At 35.6% G+C, this 24,169-nt stretch overlaps 1 protein-coding gene across 1 annotated transcript; it reads right to left on the bottom strand.

Moving 5' to 3' along the window:
* Positions 1-277: 277 nt before the first annotated feature.
* Positions 278-20,403, bottom strand: LOC149807662 (pancreatic lipase-related protein 2-like). The gene is made up of 9 exons (XM_089969396.1): positions 20,274-20,403; positions 18,805-18,967; positions 14,985-15,153; positions 10,106-10,333; positions 7,700-7,955; positions 4,778-5,011; positions 4,006-4,111; positions 2,361-2,546; positions 278-445 (listed from the first exon to the last, which is right to left on the bottom strand). The coding sequence occupies exons 1-9, from the start codon at positions 20,326-20,328 to the stop codon at positions 367-369; spliced, it is 1,476 nt and encodes a 491-aa protein (XP_089825522.1). The 5' UTR covers positions 20,329-20,403; the 3' UTR covers positions 278-366.
* Positions 20,404-24,169: the final 3,766 nt, after the last annotated feature.

Here is a 24,169-nt window from a genome sequence, read left to right as displayed (position 1 = left end):
AGTCATAGAGGCTGTGATGTATATAGAACCAAAAATAAAACAAAACACCTAATTTTATACTATTCAGTGATAAACGTTTTGTGTGGTTCAGTTACTTTTCGCAAAAAAATACCATCATCCACTAAGTTTAGTAAGTGGTCAAATATACTAAATGTGGAACGAACGAAGATGCAATTAACTAACGAACTAAAAAACGAACCATTAAAATGTATTCCCTCTCAAATCTTTTCCTGAATGTATATCAATGCCAGGGTTTTAAAAAAAACATAAGTCGATATCTTGAAACCATGCTGTAACATGTACTTTTATGTGTCAACAGCTGCATGACACGATTTTGATGGAAAATGTTCCGGATTTACGTCTAGTTCATGTGCAGTGTCCGGTAACTCCGAAAGTTGTTTTTGCATGATTGGCAGCAACTTTGTTATATGCACAGAAACGATATCTGAAAAAAGGTTGGAAGTATTGTATTAAATTCTGGTCAACATTGGTAACTGGTGTGCAAGAAAAACACACAAACAATTTGCTGATTTGACTGAACTCAGCCCACTTCGTTATAATTATTATTATTATCAAGAACAACAGCATCCTTATTATTATTATTAGTATTATTATTGTCAACAACATCGTTATTATTATTATTATTAGTAGTAGTAGTAGTAGTAGCAGTAGTAGTAGTAGTAGTATAAATGTAGATTAATCTTCTAGTATAACGAATTAATTATTTTTAAACCATAAACTCTCTTGATCAATATTTATTAAAACAAACTTCCGAATTTCTTTTCGATTATTAGGAATATTATCAAACCACGAAAGTATTAAAACAGAAAGATGTTGGATCTAAATTATTTCAGATGAAAGAGATAATGACACCTTGCATCGCAAACATTTCAGCTACATGTAAGTTTTGTATACAAAGTAACCATCCTACGTTTCCCTTTTACAGATACAAGTAAATTAGTATAGAAAGTTACCATCCTCTGATTCTCTTTTCCAGCTACAAGCAATTTAGTATAGAAAGTTATCATCCTCTGTTTCTCTTTTCCAGCTACAAGTAATTTAGTATAAAAAAGTTACCATTCTCTTATTCTCTTTTACAGCTACATGTAAATTAGTGTAGAAAGTTACCATCCTCTGTTTCTCTTTTACAGCTACATGTAAGTTAATATAAAGAGTTACCATCCCCTGTTTCTCTTTTACAGCTACAAGTAATTTAGTATAGAAAGTTACGATCATCTCTCTTTTACAACTACAAGTAATTTAGTATAGAAAGCTACCATCATCTGTTTTTCTTTTACAGCTGTAAGTAATTTAGTATAGAAAGTTACCATCCTGTGTTTTTCTTTTACAGCTACAAGTAATTTAGTATAGAATGTTACCATCCTGTGTTTTCTTTTACCGCTACAAGTAATTTAGTATAGAAAGTTACCATCCTGTGTTTTTCTTTTACAGCTACATGTAATTTAGTATAGAATGTTACCATCGTCTGTTTCTCTTTTACAGCTACAAGTAATTAAGTATAGAAAGTCACTATCCTATGTTTCCCTTTTATAGTTAAAAGTAAGTATAGTAAGTTACTATCATCTTTGTCCCTTTTACAGCTAATATCTGTTATGCAAGTATCAGTGTTTACATTTTCAACAAAGCATGGAAAAAATACAAATGAAATTGAGTTCTAAAGGAGACTTTATACTGATACGTAATGTAGACGAGAATATGGTTTAAAAAGTGCACCATTGAGAATCGACAGAGAAAAATGTTTGAAATTATTTGTTTTCTCAGACGTCTGACTAATCTATATATAAAGATGCGAATCTTTATGGTTAAATGGGCCATTGTACTTAACTGGAAAATAAAAATCATCTAAGTGTCTGAAAAAGTTACACTTCTGAATGACTCAGATCTCTTGACATCGAAAAAAAACTATTCTACATATTGATTATTAAAAGAGAAGTTGACACTTTTAAACAATATAAAATCATCGATAGTTTACTCACGTTATTTTTGAAAGCTGTTTTCTTTTCTATAATACAAGTACCAGTCTGCGTATCAGCAACTGTATTTTTATTTCGCTTCTGATTCATAATTATTATAGAAAACTGAATTCTATTGGAAAAGTTTCAGAAGAGAATTCTTTGTTTCTAATTTTAGAAAAACAACCAAACGTTACATCAAAAGTGTGTGATGAAATCACACATTAAATGTCTATACCTTTAAGGCTTTACAATGGAGTTCCACATACCTTTCCCGAATTATGAGTTCGATGAGACCCTAACCTTCTGTACATACTCCACCTCAGTTAAGAAGCTGTAAACCATAATTAATGTAGGCCAACCTCAAAAACGTAACAAAATACGTACAGCTTCTGATCAGCGGCACTCCAGACTGCGATCCCGTTCAACGTCCAGTTATCAGGGAACGCCCACCCGACGACTAAGTTCGACGTTTTCTCGTAATCCAATGTGATTCCGATCACTTCACCCACGTCAATATTAGTCTTGAACATCTTAGAAATAATGGTCCCCTGGTTGTGTACCTCGATGTCTCTACAAAGGTTGAAAGAGCGTGCATTTGTGTAGTTTTGCAGCCATGGCGTGATTCGCAGGCAGCATACATATATTAGCTTGCTAGATAAGTTAACCTTAGTACTTGCTTCATTTAGTCATGATGTGGACATTAAACATTTCCATGAGAGTTACCAGATCATGAGCACCTATTTACCTGAGGCGTGCGTTGCGGTATTTCCTCGTCAATATTTACCAAATTAAAACGATTATATACTGTACAAGAATTGTTTTATTAGACCCAAACTCTCAGAAGTGTAAAGGTGTCATACATTTACTCTGTAAGCCCTTCATTAATAAATACCATCACTTTGTTTACATATCACGGCATTTCAGCTTTTGTAAATCTCGCACGACGGGTTTCTTGCCATTTTCGAGTTGAAATTACTCAGAACCAGCAGTAAAACAAAAATTTTAATGCAGGCTCAGTTTTAAGTTTTTATTTAGTTAAAGTTAATGCGGAAATATCGTAACAATAACATTAAGTGGCAGCTCGTCCGGATCAGGCAACTGCTAATATTGTCTTCTCGTTTTAGCTAAGTCCTGAAGCCACTATCGACACTAACAACGATCTTGTCAAGCAAAGGTAACCTTTGCTACAAGTACTCCACTGGCTCATATAAAGGGCGGACAGAATATGCATGGTGACTGAATAGGGACTTCGATTTATAGGCAATAATCGAGAATTCAAAATATTGTTGTTGTTGTTGTTGTTGTTGTAGGGTTAACGCCATTTTCCAGCACACAATAGCTATACATGGCGGCCAGTATTAATGGTGGAGGAAGAACCTGGAAAAACCCCGGAAAGAACGACCCACCCACGATAAGCTACTGGCAAGCTTTCTCAAATACCCACATTAGCCGAATCTGAGACTCAAACCCACGCAGACAGAGGTGAGATGGTAGTGATCCGTAACGGACAGCGCTTTAGACCACTCGGCCATTCGGGGCCCCCAGAATATTTTTCAAGGAGTCATTGTAATCAAAAACAATTATATACTTTAGCCTAAATATGGAGAAAGAAACATATATATATATATATATATATATATATATATATATAGAGAGAGAGAGAGAGAGAGAGAGAGAGAGAGAGAGAGAGAGAGAGAAATATAAAGAACTTGACTGTCGTGCCACTCGCAGATTTGGCTCATGTCATTTATTGGTCCGAATGTAGATTATCTCTTCATCCCAAAATCTTGAACCGCACTATAACTCACATATATTCTTATAAGCTCGATTTCTCATATAAGAAAGTATTCTGTTATTATTATTATTATTATTATTATTATTATCTGTGTATCCACGGTGACAAGAGGTAGGACATATACCCCGTGTGTGTGTGTGTGTGTGTGTGTGTGAAAAGAAAGTGATCTTTGTTTTCAGAATTTGTCGGTTTACGTTTGCGTTTTAAAGTTTGCTTCTCAAACGTCACCCTTACTTCATGAGCTGAATGGGACCTGCGTTGGTTTTTGATCCATGCAGTGTGATAATCAGTTTTCCATCGAAGTTGTTACTGCCACTAACATTGAACTGGTAATGGAAATCTAAAAGTGTGAAAACGCCATAATAGATGACTGTTTTAAAGGATGATATTTTAAAGCGTAATACACTTGCATAAGTAAGGTATAATATCATGACTTGTGATGATCGAAACAGTACGCAGTTTAATGTTTGCGCCATGCATATTAGATGATTGAGAAAGCACGTGTAAAGACACCTTCGTAAGAAAAATTTGTTCGCATTATATCAGAATGGTTGATCGAACTTCTTAAATTCTCCGCGCAATTGGCAGATTCAGCCATGCAAACCAGACTATTCAACTGAATATAAATTTTCTGGTGAATTGAAGTGAATGAATTGGAGGTGATATAGTTTTAAATTAAGTAAATTCAGAGAGAGAGAGAGAGAGAGAGAGAGAGAGAGAGAGATTGAATATTATAGTAAGACAGGTCAACATTAAGTTATACAATCAGATATATATTAATAAAAGAATTTAGTTCAACCAAACGTACACTTGCACATTAAAACTAGTAGTCAGGCGATATATTTTAATTTACAGTTGACATATTACACTTAACTGGAAAATAAGTTGTTTAATTAGTTTCCATGCAGATAAAACTGTGTGGTCTTAAAGTTTGTCGTTTACGAATATACTACGGCATAACTGGTTCATGTCCAGCGGGATAAATATAAATAGAACGTTTACCTACCGCAATACTTGCTTGCTGCTTCTGTTTCCAAATAGAGGGAGCCACGTGCACGATACTTGTTGGCGTTCAATCCCATCTCAGAGCAATCGTCCTGGTGACAACGTAAACATTTCCCACTGTGGAATTCATCTGCGCTTGTGCAGGGATATGCATGGAACGGACATGCGCTGTTGATTGATTCAGTGAATAGTTCATAAGACCTCTCATGGCTACAAGCGACGGCACCCTCCGCGGCTTAAAATAAAAACGTATAGAGTAATTGTCTACTAAACATCATAGTTTTAGAGCGGGAAATTTTCGTTGAACAATAAAATAAAACACTTATAAAATTTGACAGGACACTTTCGGTGAACACTCATTATGTGTAAAAACAGAATTTCAAATTTGTTCAAAGCTAAATCTAATAATCTTGAGACATGATTTCCCATTAGAAAAGCTCAGATAGAAATTTCTGGCAATGGCATGTACAAAGCCAACTGCTCTCAAGTCTATTAACTAAATACAAGCAAAACGATTCTATGTGAGGTGAACTCCTACCAAAAATACACGGTAGATTATTCGCAAACCTACCGTCTTCCTACGATCGAGGTTTAAGCAAGGAAAAATAAATGTTAGTAAAATCAGAACTATTGAATATTTTAATGAATTGATTTTGACAATAATTTATCTGCACTGAACATATGATGAGTAAGTCACTGATCAAGCAACGGAAATTACATTTTAAGAAGCGCCAGTTTTCAACAAACATCAGCCTCGGAAAAGCGAGACGAGCGCGATTATCAAGGCGCAAAAACGCAGGTGATAGACGTTTTGACCATGGCAGCAAAACACAGACCAAACTGCGGAGATGTACTGACCTCCATTAACTTATAAGAAGTCGACATGGACAAGAGTCAAGCAATAATCCATGCAGGAAAAGGTGTATATATCCTGAAACCAAAGGAGGAAGAACAGTCTTGGAATTAGGCAGCATAGAGATGAAGGGGAAAACAGTCGAAGTTACATAGCCACCATCAATACAAAGAGAAATAGCAACCAAATATGTACATGTTCATCTTACAGGAAAACCCTATAGAAATACCAGCTGAATAATTTTGAGAGATTCAAACAAAATTACAATCTGAAAACCAAAGAACACAAAAAGGGTGACGCACTCGAACTAACCGGGAATACAGACTGGAGTGAGAGTACTTTAAATAAGTGAAAAAGAAAAAAACTGACAACGTTCTTGACATACACGTTCTTTTATAGTAAAATCATGGTACCTAGGGACTATTTATAACAAAAAATATAACAGATGTGGACTCAAAGTGCACGACAATAGACATTGTAGCCCAAGAGAAGAGAAAATAGAACCAATCCCAACTAAAGAGCCTACTGAACGGAACCAAGAAAAGAAACACCACAGTCGATAAGAATAGCATCAATACAATAGGACCCCACCACTACAAAAACCAAGCTGCTCAGTAGAACACAGTATCATGTTGATACGTAAGAGTGAACTGACAATTTCCCAAATCATTCAACCTCCAGAAAGAAACATTACCAACATAAAAAGGAAATGAAACTTGAATACAAAAAGTAACAGTGCAAATGGAAAACGAAAAGAATGGACGCTAGTAAATGAGGAAATGAAATAAATTTCATAAAGACCCATGAAGAGACAAAGAAAATAGCCGAAAGAAGATTTCCAAGCAAACAAAATACCAACTGGAAAACAAAAGAATTACTGGTCCCTGAGTGCACATCCCAACATAAAAGAATTGCGAACAGAGAATGCTACAGCCGGAGGTCAAGGAAACCAGGCATTACAACAATCCAAGAGAACCAAACAGAAAATTCATATGAACAAAGTGACATCAGAAATACAAGACTACTACAGAATATATATTTTATCTAGACCTTAAGAACCCATCGGAACAGTTGTACTAAAAACTTACTAAAATCAACATATATAACTAGACCTTAAGAACCCATCGGAACAGTTGTACTAAAAACTTACTAAAATTAACATATATAACTAGACCTTAAGAACCCATCGGAACAGTTGTACTAAAAACTTACTAAAATTAACATATATAACTAGACCTTAAGAACCCATCGGAACAGTTGTACTAAAAACTTACTAAAATCAACATATATATATCAGGTAGAGAGAAAGCATACATGCACTTACTACATATAAATAAAATGTGACAATACATTTTATTTTTTACCCATAATTGCCCACTCAAAGAAAAATTAAAAGTAATAGAAGACAACAACACCTTACAACGAAAATAATAACAACTTTCAAACAATTAAAAGGACCCTAGAGGCCAAGGTCAGTAAGGATTTACAACTTGTTTAGGGGAGAAAGACAAGAAAACCGACCCAACAGGAAATACCTGAAGGGATCGGAGTACTAGCCTTGAATCCTAAGCTCAGGAAAACGTGGAAAACTAGGAAAATAAAAGAAACAGAAACCTCATTTTAATTAGTTTAGAAATTGCAACAATCATGTCTTCTGGTATTGGGAAAGTTAGTTTGGGGTCATCTCTTAAGCGCTCGCGAGCTATATATGCTGGCATGGACTTGGAGGTAACCCTAAGTAACATCAGACTTCAGCCCGTCACCCCAGACCCATCTGTTTCCTTCCCAGACTCCCTGTCTCGTATTCCTAGTTTCTTAGAGAGCGGAACTCAAACTCAGGCCCATCGTTCCGAAAGTCTAACATCTCATGACTTCATTAATCACAAAGCTTGCATTTTCTAAAACACACCAATATACTACTACTACTACTACTACTGCTACCTTGACTGTTGCTGTTGCCAGTACTACTACTACTACTACTACTACTATCAACGCTTGTACTACTATGCTAGTACTCCTATTTTGGCAAAAATGAAAAATATCATAGCTATCTCATTAATTTTAGCTTACCATAATAGTCCAGTTTGCTCACTGCATTCCATACGGTATGTCCAACTTTGGCCAGTAAACCAGCGTCACATCCGGGTTGATCTTTTCCACCATTTGGGAAGAAATCCACGTGTCCCATTGCCTGACTCGTTCCCAAACCTAGAGCAAGGATGCTGCTGCCATCAGTATGTATAATATCAACAAAGTCAGCATCGCCGGGATCCAAACGGACTTTCACGTCTGTCCCTTGAAAGTAAGGATCGGCAGGGTCCATACCTGTTAACAAATGTACAAGATTTTCTTTGTCAGTCTCATGTCAACTTTAAAATTATGCATCCAAAGCATCAGCGAGTTCTGCATATTTGTTTTAAAAATGGAACACATTAACAGGTTTCCTGATTCGTATACAGAACAAAAATATATTTTTTAAGCAAAATTAAATATGAAAAAGCTTTTTCACACTCAGAAATGACTTTACTAAGATTCGGGTGATCATCTCAACCTTGATTCATAATATGTACGGCATGCCTTTTGGCTTAATACCCTTGCAATGCAGATAGCTCATTTCAAATGCTGATATTTTTGTTTCTGTCGGAGATATCTTTATTTGGTTTATAGAAATTTATAGCGGATGTCTAAAGTTTTCGAGTAGATATCCGGAAATTTTTCACGAGTGAAGTGGAAACATTGTGTCGTCAGGAGCGGAGAAGTCATGAGTGACAATACAAAATGTTTGAACTTTTCGAATGAATATATTCGTATATCTACTCAAAGACTATAATTTTTAAATGGCAGAAACAGTCCATTTGCGTGTATTTTCTCCATTCTGTGTTCTAACTTTTTTATAATGTTAGGACAATGACGTTTGACAAATTTATCGTGTACATATCAGGCTTCAAACTGCGACTTTGTCAAATTAATGACTAATCGAACAAAAATTAAGAACTAAAAAACAAAAATAACACATTGCATACGCGGGTTCGTACTATTAGAGTTGTGTAATGTAGAAACATCACAGAGTGGTTGTATCTGACAGACTTCAGAGCGTAACATCGTTAACATAAGATTTTTAATTATTATGAGTTTACTTATAAGGATATTTTGTTCCTTATTTTGCTTTTTTCCACATTCAAATGGGAATATTTGTGTAATCTTGGCAAGTTCGCAATCGCGATAGCAGAAGCTGCATCCAATTTTCGACTGTCATTTAATTTCTTTCTGCTATCAAGACTAATCAACGACCGATAAAACTATCGTTTCCAAGCATGATTGTGATGTGAGATTAAACTCATATTTGAACAATTACTATGTTTAATCACGATTTATAGTTATTACAAATGTGGACCGTCAAGTATTTTAAGTTCAGTCACAGACCGTTCCCATGATTCACGTTGAAAACTAATTGCGAAAAGTTAATACTTTAAGTCGACCTTTTGCTATTTGGGGTTTGTTTGTAGGCATTTTTTCATGGCACCTGTTGATTACATAACTGTACACTTGATTACAGTTGACACGTTTTAAGATATGTTCATACTGATGTGGAAAGAGAAAAATTAATGGAGGGGAGAGAGAATGATGAGCAGAAGAGAAAAAATGAAATAGGACTAAATATGGAAGTTGAGGTTTGAATACCATACAGACAGGCCGATATATTTCCTCAACGGGAAAAGAAAGTGGTTTCAAACGCGATATCGCCACGTGGGCAATAAAAGTGATATCACCACTGTGGCAATTCCATATTTCATATTTCAGTGTCTTACTATGAAATATATAATAAAATGCACTATACGTATATAAAGAAAGCAAAACAACCACATGCAAATGATTTCGGAAACTAACTCTGATAGTAAAATGATAATGTTTTGGTCAAGAAGGTATAAGCTGTATGTCAGCTTTTTTTATCTAACGAATAGGTAAATAACATTGTTAATATATTTTCTATCAAAACGTTATAAGTTAGTCTTATGTTGCAATATTATGATGAGTGAATTGAGAAAAGCATGTTGAAATTGAATAGAATATTAGCGAAACGTCCCGCTGAGCGGGACCCAGATTAGGTTGAAGATACGGTTTGGTGATATAACTGAAAGAGTTTAAGAAGGCAGCAGTGAGAAGACGATATTGATGCTAGATAACCTGACTTTAGGGTATCATCGAAAATGAACATTTTTAGCAGGGGGCAACTATTGTGTCCCTTTAGGCTTATTGTTTGGTCTAACTTCCTGTCTAACAAACGCTCGTGATATGACCTGTGGAAATTAGGGAATATGTTTCACAAAGTTCCCGCTATTATTCTTTAGTGTTATTTTACTACCACCTTTATGACGGCTGCCTATATGCAGTGTGAGATTAAAACAAGTGAAGAAAAAAAACCCAAAACAATATTGCTCGGAAGCAAAATCATGTTTAGCAGGAGCTCAACTTTCCAGTAATTCTGCCTAGATGCTGCAGCCTCTCCCCTGCATAACCGGAAATATGAGCCCCCAAGCTGTGACCGATGATGTGCATGTCTCCCATGGAGGCATTGAAACTCTGTTGTAGCACGGTTATCAGTTGCGCGATCTGCGCCCCCACTACACGGGTGTTAGCTGTCGCCTGGGTGTAAGGGAGACCCGATCCGTGTCCCCAATCTACAACAATAACATTGTAGTCATCCTAGAAAATAAAGAAAAATGAGAAATGAAAAACATCATAGGCGTGGCCAGAAATTTTAATATGGATATAGTCTATTTTTTTTTAAAAAACTGTCAGAAAAGGAATGCGTTATATGCAGAAGAAAAATAAAAGAGAACTGGTTTTTTTAACCACAAGTGTTATTCATTCGTTAGGTACAAACACTTAACTTGGAAGAATCGAATTGAAACTAAGGAGCTTTTGACATCGAATATTGGGCAAATGTAGTTGTTGTTTTGTTTGTTTTGCTTTTTTATTGTAGCGGATGGTGCGTGTAGAAGACGATTCCGCAACAGCTTCTTATAGTCATGTCAACCGAAGCAACGTTCTTTACGATATAAATCTATACAAGCATCGACATTGGAACTATAAGCAACAAATATTTTATTATTTTGATATTAAACATTGTATTTAACACAATAAAATCAATCATGTAATTGCATTCAGCCTCAAAAACAGCAACAACTACAAACAAGCAAAAATCTTAAAGTAATGTACAAATACTCAAGATCTATCCTATCTTCTAGCAACGCGATTACGTGCCATAAGTAGGCGTGTCATCTGATAACAATAAAAAAAATATATTTGTTGTATGTATTAGCGTTTAACGGCATCCCAGCACAAGAACGGTCACAACCTGTCAGTCATAATGTAAAAGTGAAGAATTGCACAACAACGTTAGGAAGAGGAACCCTTCCGACCAAATGTAAACATTAAGTACAACAATATAAAATAGTAAAGGTAACGCTGTTACAATTCTGTGCATGACAAAGCTGTTAAGATTTGTGCAAGGTAAAGCTGTTACAATTCTATACAAGGTAAATCTGTTACAATTCTATACAAGGTAAAGCTGTTAAACTTTTATACAAGGTAAAGCTGTTACAATTCTGTGCAAGGTAAAGCTGTTGCAATTCTATACAAGGTAAAGCTGTTGCAATGCTATACAAGGTAAAGCTGTTAAACTTTTATACAAGGTAAAGCTGTTACAATTCTGTGCAAGGTAAAGCTGTTGCAATTCTATACAAGGTAAAGCTGTTGCAATGCTATACAAGGTAAAGCTGTTACAATTCTATACAAGGTAAAGCTTTTAAAAATTCTATACAGGTAAAACTGTTAAACTTTTATACAAAGTAAAGCTGTTACAATTCTGTGCAAGGTAAAGCTGTTGCAATTCTATACAAGGTAAAGCTGTTACAATTCTATACAACGTAAAGCTGTTACAATTCTATACAAGGTAAAGCTGTTAATCTTCTATACAAGGTAAAGCTGTTACAATTCTATACAAGGTAAAGCTGTTAAACTTCTATACAAGGTAAATCTGTTACAATTCTATACAAGGAAAAGCTGTTACAATTCTATTAAAGGTAAAGCTGTTATAATTCTATACAAGGTAAAGCTGTTAAACTTCTATACAAGGTAAGCTGTTACAATTCTGCTCAATGTGCAAATGTTAGCGCACCTTGAGAAGTCCCCCCCCCAAAAAAAAAAAAATACTCGACAAACAACATTACGATAATGCCTCCAAACTGATGAAATGAATAAATCTGTGTCAAAGCTAAACACAAAACTCTCCAAAGTTTGTATATGTTGGTTCAAAAAGGTTAATTCAATTAGCCATTACAGAAAACATAACATTTATCTAGACTGAATAGTTTGGAAAATGAAACCATTCAGAAAACAATTGAAGTAATAGTGTCCCTTTCTAAAAATGGAACAAGCGTTGATATAATAAAACTGTGACTCTGAGCTTCGAAATGGGTTTTGAAATTAACCAAGGAAAAGGGACTTTCCGAGAGCAAAATTCTTTATGACAAGTTGACGAATAAATTTCAAATTTCAGAATCAAACTCGACAGGTTTATGATCTCCAATCCAATTTTATATTACTGGTTATAGTTTTCATGAACAATTCTGTGTAGACTTTGCACTTATATAACATTAGTTCATATGCTGTTTGAATTTTCAAGAGGCTTTTTTAACACTGTAAATAAAGAAAAATATCCATCAAATTAGTCAAATGATTGATTTAGAGACTTCGCGTATTCCAAAATTCCGAAATATGGTAAAATAATCATTGTCATCGAAGTCCTGTCCCTCAAAATTGTAAACAATCCTCACACTCATACGCCGACTCAACGCATACTTCGCACACCCGATTAGCCTGTCACCTGACTTAAGCCAATTAGACGCCACCCGACTGGGCAGTCATTACCGTTTCAGTAATTAGATGTCACCCGATTGGTCCAACATTTGACTTCAGTCAATTACAACCAAGCATTTAGTTGACTGTGAGTTTGAGTGAAATACGTGTTTAGATTTCTGGCGTCTGATATTTGGAGACATGACATATAGCATGTCAGCAAACAATGTTCGTTACACCCAGCCGAGTGAAAGAGGCAAGAAAATTAAATGGACCATACGCCTAAGAAGGTTTCCAGTAAGTATGTGTTATGCAATCGGTACATAGAAGAAAAATTACTACGATTTCAAAACTAATTAGCACATGCAGTTTCCGGTCTCAGCAAGGGTTAACAATTTTAAAATTCCATGGTTGTTACTGCGCAACCAGCTTTGAAAATCTGGTTGCCTTACGGATTTTTCTGAATGCCCGTTAAAGTATTACAATTGCCCCAAGATTGCTGCAATCAACATTTCTCACCCACTTTTGTTTATATAGTTAGTCCTGATTGCAAGCAATCATTTTAACTCACTATCAGTACGGCTAATGGAATGGTATCACAAGTTTGCACACATGTTGACCTATCTGAGATCACCAAATAAAAGACAGTCCAGCAATGTCGTTATTTTGACTGTGTCTCCTTGTCCGTTAGCTTTCTAGTAGTTGGCAACCCCTGACTAAAAACGAATATATACTTAATGTTTATCCCAATTTACATAATTACGGTTTATCTCAACGTAAATCGGACAATATTAATCACAGGGCCGGATCGGGGCCGGGAAGACTGGAGCCACCGGCTAAAGCAAAACGGACGCACACACAAACGTACAGTCACTTGTAACTTTAATTTGACGATCATTTTATTCTTGCACAAGTTTATTGTGCATTATGTTGTCTGAGTCAATAGACATATAGGCTTTTGCTTTGATACCCTTTTGAGTAACATCAGAGTCCTTTTGAAAACTTCAGGAGAAGAAGAAAAAACTTGACCTGATCCGGCCATGAATTCGGTGTACAAAGTGTCAGGGAGCAGTTAACTTTTCATGTGGGATTTTCGTTTAGACCTTACTGAAACGCATATGTCGTATGCTACAATGGTTTTTTCAAATTATTATTTAACTTGCCATATTCCTTTCACAAAAGCCAGCAAGCAAAAGCAGCTGACACAACTAGAGTTTATAGGCTTGGATGGTCGCAGGTGTAACCAGAACTGTCCACGTTAGCAATATTTATGACGATAGCGACTGGTCTCCGCTATCAGAAAGAAGAAAAGACGACAAACTCTGCACTTATCATATAATTATTTATTTGTTTTTGCTCCGTGATGTTAAAGTGTGTGTGTGCGTGCGTGCGAGTGTGCGCGCGTGTATGGTTGGTGTGGGGTGTGTGAGGTGAAAGTCTATTAAAAGGAACCGCTCCTGTTCGTATTGCGAGAGAGGGACCTCAGAACCCCTTCGCATCAATTCGCTTAGTCAAAATAAATAATTTTGGGATAATTTCCATAAGCATAAAGATGCATTATGTTTTCAAAAAATAAAATTAAAAAAAAAAATAAAAATAAAAATGCACTTCTTACTTCATTTACTTGTTTTAAATTTGCATATATGAAATTTATTATGGTTTGCAAAAAAGAGTACTTTCAAAATATATTTTATTTGAGCAACGATTTCTATATTAAGAACTGGACAATCAGCATCTACAGAATTGAGTAACACTGTAGCTGCAGGAGCGAATTAGAAATATTGTTTATTATCCCTAGGATGAGCGTATACAAGTAGTTGATGGGTCTGAAAGATATAGTTCCTACTGGGGATCCATGTGGCAAACCCACCTCCCATGGTCCTGCATTTGAGGTGTTTCCATGACGTAATTTAACCATCTAACTGTAAAAGAAAACTCAATCTATGAAACTTTCTGGTTATTTTGCGTTATTTTTTCTTTTTCTTTTTTGGGGGTGGTGGTTCAAATAATGTGATATGATTCGTAAAGATGCGCGCTAAGTTAATTAGTATTTAAAATTTACACGGACTATTAGTCACAATCTAAAGCGCTTGTTTAAAAAAATTAAAAAAAATTACCCCTTATCATCAAGCATGAAGATAACACAGTAACACAGACGAAAGTTAGAAAATGGCATAAAAAGTTATTGCATAGCAACAGAGGTTCGCTGAATTTTATGTACTTTTGTAGAATTTATTATATCAAAAGGATTCCAAGTCAAGAAAAATAAAACCTAATGTTGTGGGAATTTTGGTCGCAAATTTTCCTATAAAGCTTGTTAATTTTTTATATTAATTTTGAGTGAACATTCGGTTTGATCAAATAAATACTACATTTATGAGAGTGTGATTCTGCTTATTGCTATCCATAAAAAGTACATAGACTGGTCTGATGTTAGTAATGACGTAAAATGAAAATTACGGATACATTCTGTCTCGGTAATATGATACGCTACCTTGATCAAAAGTTGTGCGACCATATTCCGAATCCACTGTTGGTGTCCATTGTGTGTGAAGCCATGTACGATGAATTTTGTCTGCCTGTGCGAGTCGAAGTAAGAGGTTTCAATGGAGGTAAGGTTACCCGCAGACAGTACCTGCTCTTTGGCAGTAGTGGGATTGGATCTACAATTGGAAAATTAGCAGTTCAAAGTTGTGACAGATTTTTATTCTCATCTGACAGCGATTCGTACTGGCAGTCTCAGATAAAATGTCTTTCTTCAACAAAAATGAAATTTTAAAGTTCATAAAAGAGACAAATAACCAAAGGGTCTAAGACCAAAAAAAGAAACCAAAACAAAAATAAAACAACCTCCCCTCAACAACAAAAAAACGAACGCATAAGGAAAACCATTTACATAGTATCAAGTGGAAAAGCGCACTGACAGTCTAAGATTTTCTTTGAAAGCAAATTAATAAGTACAGTTTAATACCAAATCCCCAGATAAATGTTTTTCAAAAATGTGGTTTGTGCTTACATTCTTACAATTTTCTCGAACATTCACGAATGGTATAATATTTCTCGTGTTTACATATGCATGTATTTGTTTTAGTTTTTACAAAAGAAGCAGATTTCAAGGTAAACTGCAGTAAGCAAGTAAATTATGAACAAACTTCCCATGCACTAAAATCCATACGCATTATTGTCGTTTTAAAAAAAGTAACGAATGGGGAAAAGAAGGAAAAGAAACGTAAATAATACAGCATTAAGGGAGAATTTTATTATTTGTTTTATTCAAAGGACATTGCACCAATGTCAACTAGTATCTCCGTCTAAACCTGCTAAATCATCTTTGACGAAATTGAGTAACAAAGTCCTTTGACAAGAAAAGTGCACGGACATGGACGTATGTCACAGTTACGTTTGAAGGAATTAGAATACTGTTTCATTGGCCGGTTAGTGTTGCTCAAAGCATTTTGCAATGTTCACGCTTTATATGTGCAGACAAAAAAAAGTAAAGAAATTATAAACATTGTTACGAGCATGCGCATAAGGGAGGTAACAAGAGTAGAGTTGTATCGAGATCTAAACAAACTGTATGCCTTTAATAATACACGCACTTCAAATATGATCCGTGATCTTAGCCATTGAAAAACTCAATGGGAAGACAATAGTGAGGTCCATTGTGTCCATACCAAGACGAAGACTGATAACAAAGTCGCATTACCCTAACAATGATGAATTTGGACCGGATACGCGCTTTGGAATTCACATTGCAGTCACCTATTATCAATATAAATTGAAAGATGATATTCCCGATGCTTTTTAGATCAGTTTTTAGGTTTTTTAGGTGGACACACACGCACATACATACATACATACACACACACACACACACACACACACACACATACATGCATGTGTTGACATTTATTAATAATCTTAATTAATAAGATTTAAGGTGCCTATGGCTTAATTTCTCGTTGCCTGGTGGGGTTTCGACGTTTCTAGAAGGATTCAATAACTTCCCATTGGTTAGGTTAGGTCACATGTGTAGGCAAGTTTGACGCAAAATCAGTAGTGTATTCTGTAAAGCGGGGTCTATTGCAAAAGACAGTCGCAATAGACAGTGTATATCAAGAGAGAATTGAGCAATCAGTTTCATTCCGATTTTGGAGTCATTCATATTTCTTGTGCTCTTGTTGTAAGTCCGCCGACGTGTTTTATTTGGTACTCAGATATTATTCAAGAGGTAAAACATTTGCTTGGACTGTTCAGTGAAAATAGAAAGTGAACTTTATTTGGACTATAATATTATTATGGAACTGTTATAAATTATTCGAAGGAATTCTGAACAACGCCATCTTGACAAAGTCAAGGTTCTTGAAGAACCAGTATATTTCGGAATTTGAAATTTATAGGAAACTTTGAGGACTGTCACCTTTATAAGGATTACTTTGGACTCACTTCATAATACTGTAAGTTCGTCTCACATTTTCATTTCTAACTTGGATAATCCAACTGTTTGTTAAGTTTACAAAACTTGTTGGTTTTGCTTTTTTCTGTAATTTAGTTTGTAATTATAGAGTCGTAACAATACTTATATACGTACGCACGCACGCACACGCATGCACGCACGCACACGCACGCACGCACGCACGCACACATACATACATACATACATACATACATACATACATACATACATAACAATAATAATAATAATAATAATAATAACAATAATAATAATAATAATATCGTTAATTTATCCAGTGTAACATAATTCGCTAACAGTTTGCAGTAGGGCCTTACAACTAAAACAAAATATATATGTATCAGAAATTTAAACGAGAAAGAAAAGCGTTGTAAGACAATAAAGATATTTGCAACGTGTTTCCAGATGGATCCGCCTGCTGGTCAGGGATATTCTTTGTGAAGGCATTCTATTGAAATTCCGTGCAGGCTGCATCATGTGTCTAAAGTTCAACCGTACCCCACTTAGGAATGTTTATGTAATATACGTCGATAATGATGTTATTCACTTAAAAACAATGAAACCTTAAGTAAAGTTTAACCAAATGATATTTCATAGTGAAAATCCCCCAGTAATACAAACAAACAGAAGCACTTTTCCCTACACGATCAAAATGTCTAGAAAAGTGATATTTATTTACAGGACAATTTCCTATAAAGCAATCATGCAGACATGCTGGAGATAAATGTTAAATATATTGAAGTCTCATGAAGCAGTATACATGCAAAGTACAAAGATGTGAATACATGCATCCTTAGATGATGACATTAATGTTTGTCAAATTTCACAGCAATCCATAACAACTTGCAAAACAATGGGGTGTTCACGCGATTCTCTCTTACAGTGCATTAAACTGCATGAGATAAAGGGCAGTAACTCCAACAAAAGTTTCGAGAGGCAAAGTAATTTGTCGATATGCGCACCATCATGATGACCAAAATATTTTCATTTAATCTGTAAGACTACTTGCGTTCATAAGAATCTGCCACACATTTCATTCAGCTGCAAGTCAGAAAGGGAAATAAACTCTTATAAAAGTTCGGGACCACATTCATGTGTGGATACGCATCTTAAGGTGACAACCCTAATATTTACCAATTGTTTATGGTAATTCATAAAAACTGCAGGATTAGCTGCGCTAACCGCATCGAATTTAGCAAGCGGACAAAAAGGGCAATAACTCTAACAAACATTGCAGGAGCAAAATTATTGGTCGAAATGCCCATCTTAAGATGATGACCATACCATCTGCCAAATTTCACGATGATCAATTAAGAAAATGACAAACTAGCTGCACTCACAAGATTTCGTTATGCATTCCATTCAGCTGCAAGTTAAAAAGGGCAAAACCTTTTAACCACTTTTGAGGGAGAAATATGATTTGTCGATATACATATCTTAAGTTGATGACCTTAATATTTAGGACGTTTTATGTCCTTGCATGAAAAAGTGCGAGGCTAGTTGCGCTAACCAGATTGAATCACATGGATAAAATAAATCGTATGTACCTCCGCTTCTTGCGATCAAGTTTCTATTATAAGAGTGCTGGATAATGATTGCCATTGGAAACAATAGGCCCAATCGTCTTTAAACTGATAGGAACATAAAATGTGTGAATATTATATCATTTCAAAGTGCCGAATTAAAAGCTGCTGAAGATTTTGTCTTATTTATAAGAGTGCAAACGACTGAAAGTTCGATCGATCGATCGATCGAGAGAGAGAGAGAGAGATCACCAAGGTAAAACTAGTGTGATATGTGATATCAAATCTAAATTATTTACTTGTTTTTAATAGACTACCTGGTGTACAGCAAGAATGTGGTCTGAATAATATCTGGACTGTCAGGAAGGACCGACAGAGGCCGCTGCAGACTAGTGAAAGGCGGGTCAGTTGCAAAACAGCCAAGTCCAGTGTAACATATCTGTCTGTGGATGATCTGCTGTACCGTCTCTATCAGAAAACCTGAAAAGTTTTGAAATCGCTAATTAATATAAAAAGTGCGATTTAACATAGGAAGTGCCGAGAAAAACCCTAGTCTTCCTTTTTCTTAAAATACCGTTACTTTATTTTATTTTATAAAGCATACTGAAATTTTTGGTTAAATATTTTAGTCCTTTTTTCATTCATATTTATTAGTTTACCTTTGTCTTCTTTTCGTCAATAGTCATGAGTATCTACAATTTCATCCGTCAGAGGAAGCAAAATATTCCAAGTATTACATGGGAAAAACTTTTAACTCTCTAAACTAGTGGTGTGTTAAGGGTTAATTGCGCCCGGGGCACCTACGAAGGCCCAAAGTGTTTTGGGCGACCTCTAGCGCCCGGGGCAACCGTCCCGTCTGTCTGTCCCCCTTCCACACCACCTTTTAGTACGCTACTGCTCTAAAGTGTTTGATTATATTGCTGTTATTATATACAAGGCCGGAAAAAGGTTTTTGTAGGCCCAAGGCACTTCCTTGAGAGTAAAAAAAATGGACATTGACATGACTTTGCCTCTTTATGTATACATTTTTCAGCGATATGGCGTTTTCGTAGGCCTTAGGCACTGTGTCTACTGTGCCTATTGGATAATATGGCCATGATTATAAGTACATTTCTCTCATGTAATATGTTATTAATCATGTATCTTAACCTATAACGTGGTATCTAAGGACAAGAACGTTCTTCTCTGCTTGTTATATAGATGTAAATTTGTATATCTAAATAGAAGTCAACTGGGTTTGTGCAATTAACTGAGTGTTACCTTCGACATGCCTAGCGAGTGAGTTGACGTGTATCTCTTTGGGGGATGAGTGCAAGGTCGTGTAAGTTATGGCGCCGATAACGAGAGCTAGGCAATATGTGCCGTTTCAGCACTGATCTGAGTCATGCTTGGAACGAATTATAACTCTCTAACCTTTTTGACTATTCTCACATCATTATAAAGGTTTTTGTCATGCACACAAATTTTTACCCAAGTTCATGACAGAATAGCTAATCTCCAAGCGTGTTTAAAAGATTGGCGGGTTGATTATCAAGTAACTTTTCTTATCAGTCATTTGGAAATACGTCAACAAATATATATATATATATATATATATATATATATATATATATATATATATATATATATATATATATATATATATATATATATATATATATATATATATATATATATATATATATATATATATATATATATATATATATATATATATATATAATTGTCACACCATATACAGTATTTTTAAATAAGATTATGTAAAATAAAGGGTATTAGTGCTTACCCAACGAAGGTACCGATAGAACAGCTGTGTAAAACACCAACAGCGAAGGGGACATGCTGTCTTTGTGAAGAAACTCAGAACAATGACCAACACTCACTTATCTGTGTTTGATTCAGCCCAGAGATAACACAAAGGTATATTTAAAGACTGCGTCAATGGCCAGAAGTCAAGTCAGTACAAATATGAGTGTCAGCACAAATATGAGTGTCTTGTAATCATCATATACGCTCTCTCTCTCTCTCTCTCTCTCTGCCAGCGCTTCAGTGACGGTCCTCCGCATTCATCACCACCGCCATTAATTATGTTATCAAAGTCTATCTCGTCTTTCGTTAGTATCGTTTATGTTGTTAATTTTGATGGAGACAATAGAGAATACCTCTTCTTTAGTTCGTCATCACAACTGTATTTTATCATACCTTAATTTTGTCAGATCATGGATGAGTTTCGCGTTAATGTCAATTTCTTGTGTACTGTCGGATGGAAAGGGGACGTGTAATTTTTATATTTTAATATATCTTGAAGACTACATTTTGTTGTTCGTCCTTCGAGTTTGAAGATGACAATGATATCTCTAACTGGTCTGCGAGTGGCTGACCGGGCCAAATTGAGTTCTGAACTATCTTTGAGATAGTGGATAGGAAATGCCACCTTCTTGATCAATAGAGGACGTGCTGCAGTTCTGATATATATATATATATATATATATATATATATATATATATATATATATATATATATATATATGATACTCGCGCTTCTGGACTGCCTCTCCAATTCTCCTCAGTTCAAAGTCTAGAGCTCCAGTACGGACAAGACTGAACCAAGTAGAACGATCCTGTTCGTTATATTCCCAAGACTCAGGATCAATAATGAAGTGCTTTAGGGACGACTTGTGGGAATCATTGAAGTGTTGCTTTTGCTCATCCACCTTCAGCTCACCGCAGATGATCTTCTTTGGTTAATGCTCTTCTGACATCCCGGTGATGTGGCCTGTCCACGTCATCAGTGATTTTATCAGCAGTGTATGAATGTTGTGTTGCCGCCCATGTGAGAATCTCATTATCTCGAACCCTGTCCAGACATCTAATCCGCATCAGTTTTATGAGGCAGGCCTTGTAAATATGGCTCAGCTTCTTGACATGTATACCGTCCAGGTTTTGCGTGCATAAACAGGGTTGGTAACACAGTGACTTTCCAGACTTCATTTTGTTTGCAGATTGATGTCTTTATGTTTTCCCACATTTGTACATTTGCCAAAGACTACTCTTGCTTCAGCATTTCTGGCGTTGGTTTCATCACTAGCATTCACTGCACGTGACAGTGTACCAACTAGATAGGTGAACTTGTCTACTGCAGATAAGGTTGGGCCACATACTGTGATGGAGGGCTCCACGTAAGGCATTCCTGATGCAGGTTCATGTATCGCCTGTCTTCTTGATACTGATTGTGATGACGAAATTGTCTGAGGCGTAAGAGAAATGGTCCAGACTCTGTTGTGTGTCAGATTCAGATTTGGTATTCTGGAAACAGTCGTCATCAAACAGGTGATCACGAATAGTCACTTCCTTTAACTTTATATTTGCCTGCAGTCTGCTCATATTGAAGAGATTGCCATCATTCCGGTATCTGATGTCAATCCCACTGTCATAAGCAACGATGGCATCAATAAGCATGGCAGAGAACATCATAATAAAGAGAGTTGGGGATAACACAAAATCTTGCTTGGTTCCAATGATGAATGGGAGTGGTTCCGATGACTCACTATCGTTCACAACACGAATGAACATGCCATCATGGAATTGCCGAACCATTAAGATGGATTCTCAGGGCAAACAAATTTTACATGATCTTCCATAGACTCCCACGACTAATTGTGTTAAAAGCATTTGTCAGGTCTATGAATGTCACTCGTTCCTGATAGGGGATGCCGTTTTGGTGTGACTAAGTGCCACCTTATCAAAACACTGTGATGTTGGATCTCAATTCACATGTGTATTATATTAGAACCTCCAGTGTCATCATTCCACATGCGCAAAAGGTTATAGCTAGATCCACACGTCTGTCGGTGCCAGTGTATTTCTCTCAAATATGATCATTAAAGTTTAATATATTTGTATAAAATGTGAGCATTCTAATTCCTTCTACATTATTTTTCCTTTTGGAGAATGTGTACCATTCTTTACAGTGTTAAGTGCTTCAGTAATCTTTGGAGGATGTCACTTCTTCCTTTGGATCGGTGACATTTACATTTTGTACACTTTGGGATGTATTATGCACTAGTCAACCCCATGCTGGACATCATCTTTTATTTCATAGTAGGAGCTTATTACTTCAATAAGCTTCGTATTATTCAGTCAATCTACTCGTTATATGTACTATGTGATATTTATTCCATATATGAAAATTTGTTTGATTCACTCGATATTATTTGTGGTTATATGGCTGCACTCTAGGACATTGGCGTAATTTCTTTCTAACTGCTAAGTAATTATACAAAGTGATTGGATTCTTGTTTACACCCACATATACTACATTTCAATCATGAACAGTGCAAGTCATGTGCAGATTACTCGATTCATGCAACTTGCACCCATAGCAATGCAGCCTTGCGAGTCCCTTCATCCAGAAAGTCTACTTCTCACCTAAACAACAATATGAAAGTTTTATGGGACTCTTCTTTGCCAACAGGCTTTCCACTATTTCTGGTCTTTCTAACTAATGATATAATTAAAACAGGACCCACACTAGCTTTTAATAATTATATCATTTTAGTGTATTGTGTTTCATATGACAGTGAACGGCCTGATAAGCAATGGGACTATATTTATGTTGAGTTTTTCCGTGGAGAATATGCTACCAGCTAATCTTAACTATGCTTGATGACCGCTTCATGTGTTATAACCAGTAATCAAATGCACATGTTTCAGACAATTATCAGGGTCGGTTTTGAAAGTTTATTCCATTTTCTATTTCGCAATAGAAATATATATGTATATATCTGATGACTAAAAGCTTACTTTTGATATTTTATAACTAAAAAATAAAAACAACAATAATTTCCATTATGTTTTTATTTGCGTTGCGTTCCATTTTTCCATTTCGTATTTTATTTTATTCCATTGCGTTCCATAATTTCATTCTGTATTCAGATGACGTCTAAATTCAAAAAGTGTAATTACTCATTTGTTTGTGCCTGCACCAAAAAATCATATGTACAGACCAACTTTAACCACAATACATGACAATAAATAAAGAGTATATTGAAGATTTAAAACCACATTTACACAACTGGTATTCTAAATAGGTCACGAGGGAAAGGGAGGTTTTAATGGTGACGAGCAGTGCATAAGTGTATTAGTGAACATTGTAACCTCATTAATCAAGCCAATTCACGCTGAATGGATAATTGCAGCTCAAGCGGCAAGTGAAAGATATGACCTAATTATGAGTGGTTTTGAGAAAGCTGGACTTGTTTAATTCTGCAATTTAGGGATTATTGATCTTATAAGCACTTGTCAGTACAACGAGACTTGGTTTACTCGATGTTGATACAGTGGCTTTAATTCTCTGCTGTAGTGTATTTACATACATAGTGTATCGTTTAATAATATTGCTTCCTGCAATATTATTTTACAACCTTTTTTTGGATGAAAAATGCACACAATGTGCTCACAGGATGATTCAATTGTTTCAACAACAGTTGTATTCAAATGAAGGATCAATTTGAATAAACATTAAATTTAATTGTATGTACTAGTAATTTTATTATTCTTTCTTTCATTCCCAGTATTACTAGTGTTTTGAATATCTTATGCTTTTCTCGTTTCTCTCTGTCCTTCCTTGTCTCACATTTAAGGCAGCGAGTGGAAATTACAGCTAACTGACACCTTATCGAT

The sequence above is a fragment of the Sinohyriopsis cumingii genome, chromosome 1, assembly GCF_028554795.1.
Source record: "Sinohyriopsis cumingii isolate HCF-2022 chromosome 1, ASM2855479v2, whole genome shotgun sequence".
Lineage (NCBI taxonomy): Eukaryota > Metazoa > Mollusca > Bivalvia > Unionida > Unionidae > Sinohyriopsis > Sinohyriopsis cumingii.
Note: the sequence above shows the minus strand (reverse complement) of the source record. Positions and strands in the feature narration are given on the sequence as shown.

Coding starts and splice junctions, on each gene's coding strand:
- LOC149807662 (XM_089969396.1), bottom strand. CDS start 20,328: ATGTCCCCTTCGCTGTTGGTGTTTTACACAGCTGTTCTATCGGTACCT. Junction 18,968..20,273: donor TCTATCGGTACCTTCGTTGG/GTAAGCACTAAT, acceptor AAAACTTTTCAG/GTTTTCTGATAGAGACGGTA. Junction 7,956..10,105: donor AGCATCTAGGCAGAATTACT/GGAAAGTTGAGC, acceptor CATTTGTTAACA/GGTATGGACCCTGCCGATCC.